This window comes from Procambarus clarkii, chromosome 15, assembly GCF_040958095.1.
Source record: "Procambarus clarkii isolate CNS0578487 chromosome 15, FALCON_Pclarkii_2.0, whole genome shotgun sequence".
In the NCBI taxonomy this organism is placed as follows: Eukaryota; Metazoa; Arthropoda; class Malacostraca; order Decapoda; family Cambaridae; genus Procambarus; species Procambarus clarkii.
The window spans coordinates 8,996,982-9,004,481 of NC_091164.1; the positions used below are offsets into that span (position 1 = coordinate 8,996,982).

At 31.3% G+C, this 7,500-nt stretch overlaps 2 protein-coding genes across 5 annotated transcripts in view; one reads left to right on the forward strand and one right to left on the reverse strand.

Moving 5' to 3' along the window:
* LOC138364892 (uncharacterized) overlaps positions 1-7,500 on the reverse strand; it is a 425,505-nt gene that overhangs the window by 307,508 nt on the left and 110,497 nt on the right. The window lies entirely within an intron of this gene.
* Positions 1-7,500, forward strand: part of LOC138364891 (uncharacterized) — a 49,998-nt gene that overhangs the window by 25,782 nt on the left and 16,716 nt on the right. The window contains exon 7 of the mRNA XM_069324945.1: positions 322-394. Within this exon, the coding sequence (XP_069181046.1) occupies positions 322-394 (73 nt within the window). The remainder of the gene's footprint in view (positions 1-321; positions 395-7,500) is intronic.

The window sequence follows — 7,500 nt, forward strand, 5'->3', positions numbered from 1 at the left end:
GACCATTGTATCATGTAGTAAGTGACTTGACGGTCACATACGGACCGAAACGTCGTCATCTTCTGGTGTGATGTTTGGTCAGCATATCCTCAGTCATGTTATTGTGATTCATCGCCTGCATACTGAGATTATAGATGTTAATTCTCTCCCACACTAATCCAATCCCTTTACATTGGGATTTACAATCCAATCAATTGTTCACTCTATCTATTCTGCCCTTGTCTCATATCTACTGTCTCTTCCTGTTCATTCTCCGTCTATTTATTCCTTCATTGATGTTCCCGTCTCTTCTACTTCCCTTCCCGTCTCTTCCCCGAACAGGTCCGTCAATCACGGAAGCGACGGATGCCACGGAGTTGACCTCGCTGTGTTCGGGCACGTCACAAGAGGGCGAGTACGTACTTGGCCGTACCCGTGTCGCGTGCGTGCCCTCCTCCCTCACCACCACCACCACCACAACCACCACCACCACCACCACCACCTCCACCACCACCCACCACCATCTTCAACAACACCACCACCACCACCTCCACCACTACCACCACCACCACCACCTGCCAGGGGTGGGGTCCGCCTCTCTATCACTTGACCGTGCTGCTTCGCGGTCAGTCCTTGTGTCTTGCTTACTTTCTTATTCAGTTTCTTACTTTCATGCTTACTTGTTCCTTGACTTTCTTATTTCCTTGCTCACTTGACCTCTTTTTCCGGGTTATTCACTTATATTTAATTATCATGTTTATTCACTGAGAAATTTCGTTACTGTCGTATTTGCTCATTTTCTTAACCCTTAGACTGCTACCAACGCTATTTCACGTTTGTCACTATCGGAAGTGAAAAATAGTAGAATAGTAGATTTTGTTCAGTTAAAATCCTTAAAATAATAACTCACTGACATATCTCCATTAAATATTATATAATAAGATGAAAAACCTTGCAATTATTCCTTGCAATTCGGTAATTAGAAGAATTTTGGCGCTTGCGTCATTATCGTTCTTGAAAATAGAAGATATAAAATAAATTTGTTTGAGATCATATTTGTATTGTTTTTTTTATTATTGCAATTGATATTAAATTGTCAATCTTAATGACACAAAATCAGATTTAAAATGAATTATTAATAAAAGGTTATTGTTTAGAGAACGTTACAATAAGTTCTTCATATCTAATGTAATCTATTATACATTTTTCCTACTTCAAATTATTTAATGAAAAAATTCAAGTATTTAGTTTTCTAATTACTTTATAATTTTCACAAGCAGAATTATGCACTTTTTAAATAATTATCCAGTTCAGGAGTTAATGGCTGTAATTTTCAGATTTTTAATTTCTCAGTGCCCTTACTGAATTACTTTCGTGCGTAATCAATTGCGCGTGATACCAACTTTTTAATTTAATTACTTTTTTTAATATAATTTTTCCTTCATGTTTCCATGCATGAACTTTCTTCCTCCTCTTTACCTCATCAATTTATTCTTGTTTTATCATAATCCAGGTTTACTTTATCATCATCTATTGAGTTTTTCTCGTTAATTAGCCATTATAATTAATAATTTTTTCTTTCTTTGTGACTTCGGTTTTCCTAATGTTTCTTCGGCTTTGCTTTTCTATCTTTTCTTTTATCTCCAGTTTCGTGCATCTTGCTTCAATTTGTTTAGTTGTGCTTCTGTGTCATCTATTTTGCTCCTGTTACTTCCATTTGGTCGTGTTTCATATTAATGATTCTCTTTCTTCTTCTTTCTTTAATTGTTTTTCTGTTTCTTCCGTCTCTTTTTATATGTATTTAAAACATCTTAATTACTTTATAAATTATTTTTTTTCTGACAATTATTTTATTGTCTCCAACATTCTTTTTCTCGCGTGATTATATTTCAATGTGTTTATTATTTTATTATTTCAAGTATATTTAAGAATTCGTTTTTATTCTTATATATCCAGCCTGTTCTGTTACACGGATTCTTATCACAATTTGTTCCGTTTTTTTAGTTTTGTTGCTCCAGTTGTGTATTTTTTTTATTTTCTTATTGTTTATTGTTTTATACTCTTCCGCATATAGCATTTTAATGTTTTATTTTACTGTATTTACTCGTTCTGTTTTGGTTCATGTTATTTGAATTACTTGTCTATTTTGATCATTTATTTTTATATCATACTTTATCTTGACACTCTCTCTTTCTCTCTCTCTCTCTCTCTCTCTATTTTGGTGATTTTTAACTATATATTAATTTTGTTTTATTTTCCATCCCTGATCTCTTTCATGTGTTGTTCCTCCTATTCTTATTATTCTATTATTCCTGCTTTTGTTCTTGTTTTCTTTTAATATTTTTGATTTGGTCTTAAGAGGGGTAATCAACCTCTGGAGAGTTATTAAGGAAACCACAATAACTTACTGTCGTTACTGTAGTTACTGACCAGCTAGAAACTGCACTTCGAATATAGTTTTGGATTTAAGTTAGTTAAATCTAAGTGAATATACACCGAGATGTGAAGAACACATTTCATTGTATACGCAACTGTTCTTCGTGTTCTACGCATTCTTTCTCTTCTTCATCTGTAACTCTACTTATGTGTCAATATTTGACTTACATGTGTTTCTTGAATGTATTTATATATAAATATATGTATCTCAAAACTTAATCTTCCTCTTGTTTTTGTTTTTATAATGTGTTTATTGTATTATAAATTGTTTACCTCTGGCGGAAGTCTCAGCCTACAGGGATTTTTTTTCCGCTGTTCCTCGTTGTCATTTAATTTTCTGATGTTTTATTAAAAACTACGTTTTAATTTTAATCCAAATTTCTTCTGTTCACTTTGAGACTGTTTATGTTTCTTCATTGTTATTGTTATGTGTTTAGTTCTCTTATCTTTTAAAATTATTTTTTTCGGTTCTTCGTGTCAAATTTTATCATTAATTTACGTTCTCAAGTGTGTTTTTATACTGTGCTGTTTCTCTGATTAACTTTCTGTTCACACTTATCAATTCATTCAGACACGGTGGTTGTAGTAATTATTTGAAAATAAATTTGATTTTGAAATTTTCATTTGTAGTGACTATGACCTGATTCCAATCATCTGTTGTTGTTGCTAAGTTATTTTTAATTGCATGATAGTTTCCATAGCCTTAATTTAGCAAAAAAAAAATATTATTTGTTTTTTTTTAACATGTATAAACATGTTTAGTGATATAGTGGTTTCGTTTTATTTATTTTTGTTTTGTTTAGTAGAAATACTGTTTATTTGGTATTTATTTTTCATATATATTTTTTAATGTGTATATCAGTAGTGATGTATAACACTGGGTAGATTAGTATACATACGTATGGGTTTGTATTTAAAGGTTTCCACCAAAGTATATAATACAAGCTTTCCAATACAAGTTCTACTCAATAAAATAAAAATAGTTAGAATTTTAACATTTCCAATATAGTTTACATTTCAAAATTCCCAATAGAATTTATGATATATTTCTAATACAACAAAACTTTAATATATCCCATATTCTTTCAAATTCCAATATATTTTAAATAGTTGTCATTTCAATCTCACATCCACCAATACTCAGAGTATATTATTATATATATTGACAAATTTAATTATCTCCCCTTAATAATATTTATTATATATTATTTACAGCCCAGCTCGATAAATAATTTATTGAGAATTAACAAATACAGTACTCAATTTGTTCCCATTTCTATAAGATTGCAGATATCTGTATTAAAGATTTATTAACCCCCTTTTGTAACGTTTCAGGAAATTTCAAGTTTACCTAAAAGAGTTTTAAATATCCCAATTGCTCTCTGAATATTATACATATATATATACATATATATAAAATATATATATATATATATATATATATATATATATATATATATATATATATATATATATATATATATATATATATATATATATGTGACAAAATAGGAAAATCCTCCTAATTTAGGAACCTTAAAATTTGAATTAAAATATAATTGTCAAACCATTCGTTTTCATGACTGAATGAGATATATTAATTAATAATTTATGTTTTATTGTAACTGGTAAACACGCAATCTTATTTTTTATTTTCAAAGTAATTATTATTCTAATAAATATATAATCTCTAATAAAATAATTATATATATATATAAATATATATATATATATACTCTCTTAATTTATTACAAAAAATCACTTTTCATTGCTTTTTTCTATTTGCCTTTCGTCCCATTTATTCCTTCTTTACTTGTAGTTTTCTAAACTTAAAAACCTGCTTTTGAGACAAACATTTTTATTTTTGTTTTATTTTGTCTTTAACAAATTTCGTCTTTTGTCTGTTGCTCACCGAGTCGTACTTCTGTCCTGAATATTATTTCATTTACGTCTTATCTACACATGATTAAATATTTATATTGCCTAACAGCCCATACATTTAACATAGTCTTTCTTTCGCTACATATTATGTCATACGTAACTGAACATATATATATGTAATGTTACGTACGATATATAAATATAATTTGCATGTGTGTGTTACTGAATATGACCAATAGGGTTTGATCAAGTGAGAAAATTACATTTGACCTGTATTTGAATTATTACATTTGTAAATGTAAAAAATTTAAAATTACATTTGACCTGGACTATTTTAGTCCATGTCAAATGGAATTAATCTATTTTTTAGTCCGTCAAATAGAATTAGTCTATTTTTTAGTCCAGGTCCAGCTATTTTTGTCCAGGTAAAATAGACCTGAGGTCTATTTCAGGCGTGTCCATGACCTCGTCTTATGACGGTACCTAACATGGGGCGTTTGATTCCGCCTCAGGATGATTACAAGCAGAATAGTGTGCCTTTTTTTCTCCTGAGAAGATGAAAAGCAAGCTGCCTTTCGTGGTTATAGTCGTTGCTTTTTCACACTTCAACCTATGCAAAAAGAACTAGAAGAGGAATGTGCCCTAATGATGACCAGACCACACACTAGAAGGTGAAGGGATGACGACGTTTCGGTCCGTCCTGGACCATTCTCAAGTCGATTGAGAATATATTCTCAATGTGCCCTAATGCTAGTAGTGAGGGCCAGGATTGGTACAAGGAAAGTGCTGTTGATGCCTACATCAACCCTGCTCTTTCCCGCAGCATCAATTGGAAGCTATTTGACGAGGAACTCAGTAGATCGAGGCATGTCCTTAACAACGGAGTCTCTAATACCTATGTAGATGAGATCATTTAAACTGCCATTGTATCACTGATAGAAAGGTCGACATTACAGAACCTGTCCCATCTGGTATGTTCTACTAAATAATCATATTTTCACGGAACGGAAGAAACAGCTTCACAATATATTGCAAGAATGATATGATCGTGAATTTGTCTGTGCCTCTACATATTGTTATGAACTGTCAGCCGCAATATTCTCAGTATATAGGCAAGACAGAAACCATTCGTTTCATGCGTTTAATAGCGCACAAACAACACGGTTCTTTCAACCATCACATTATTTATTTCACAGCTAACGCATCACCAGAGATATCCTGACGAACAACGCTGAAATAATCGACAGGTACAGCGATCAGAGACTAGATATAGCAAAAGTACTTCATATCAAGCACTACCATCCAAATACCAACAGCCAGCTTACACATAAGCACGTCCTTACTGTCTGCACGATCGAGACAGAATTTCCAATATACAACACACCTTCTTCCCTACCTAACCAATGAGAATGAAAAGAGCGCTCGTCAGGGTAACTATCCCATCTTTCTTCACACATACATGGAATATACACTGCTGTTTCTATTCACCTGTATTAAATTTCCTCTATTAATTTACCCAGCAGCTGCCATACCTCTTAGCGGCGTCTACTGGAGGACAGGAAGCCGGGGGCTTGTTAAAGGGCAATAATGCTTCACTTTAATAGCTATGCAACATGCTCCAGTAGAAGTGATAAAATGGACTTTTGGAAAGCTAACATTCTCCCCCTACGTTAAAATAGAACATTATAAATAGAGACAATTTTCATGCTAGAGTCATTGATCAAACCCCTTACTGAAATATTCAGTAACATCTGCCTTTACAAACGTCATGAAATTCTTGAACCTTCATTTTAAATTGAACGTGACACCATCCTAACATGATGTCATAAAACAGCCAAGGCTCTCCCTATCACCATCAATATCAATCACCATCATTTCCATCACAAATCATCACCACCACTATCATTATTATCAACACAATCACCACCAATATCACCATCACAAAAATCACCACTATCACCATCACCACATCAGAATCAACACAATAAATACTTTCATCAGCATTAATTCATATCATTAATTCAGTATTAATTAAGCATTAATTCAGCTTAATTTCATATCAAATAGACGTCTATTAGGATTTAGGCTCAGCATACTGTAAGTAGAAGCGTCTTGTCTCACTGTAAACAAATATAAATTTTTTAGATATGTTTAATATATTATCTGATATAATAATATATTACTAGATATATTTAATATCTTACTACATATATTTAATGTCTTGCTAGATATATTTGATATATTTCTAGATATATTAAATGTATTTCAATTATATTTAATATATTCTTAGATATATTTAATACTTAGATATATTTAATATATTTCTATATATTTTATATATTTCTATATATTTTATATATTTCTATATATTTTATATATTTCTAGATATATTTATATTTATTTTAATTTCTGGATATATTTTATATTTTAGATACGTTTGATAAATTTCTAGATGTATTTAATATATTTCTAGATACTATTATTATATTTTAGATATATTTATTATAATTTTATATATATTTATTATTATATCTCTAGACATATTTATTATATTTCCTGATATATTTAAAAGATTTCTAGGTATATTTATATATCTTGAAATCCATTAGATATATTTCTAGGTATACCCGTGTATTTATACATTTAATTAATTTATAGGAATATTTAATTTCTTCCACATAGATAAGGCTATCGAATTTTCTTTCGTGTATAATTCAATGCTGATCTTTTTTTATCTATTTTGAATGGTAAATGTATAAGTTTTTGGCTTTAGTTACAAATGTTATGGAGGATATAGATATCACTGTCGTCAAGGCATCTTTAGATTTGCACCATTCTCACCTCTGGTTGCGTTAATGGTGATTTGTTATGGTAGTGATCTTAAGGTAGTTTAGTTCTCTGTTTAATACCGTTAACTGCACCGCTACCGTTATGGGCTGTTGTAGCAACAGCTGCTGTTAGTAGCGTACCGTCACCACGCCACTGTTGCTCACTGTATCCGTCACTATAGCCACGAAAGCACCGCACGTATCATCACCATCATTACGATCACTATTAATACACCATCCTAGCTGTGCACCTTCCAGCAATAACGACACCACCACCATCGCCGCCATAAATGGTAATATCGTCATATTGTTCTACCATAATCACCATTAATACATCACCATTACAATGCACCAACTTGCTCGTCACCACCATGTA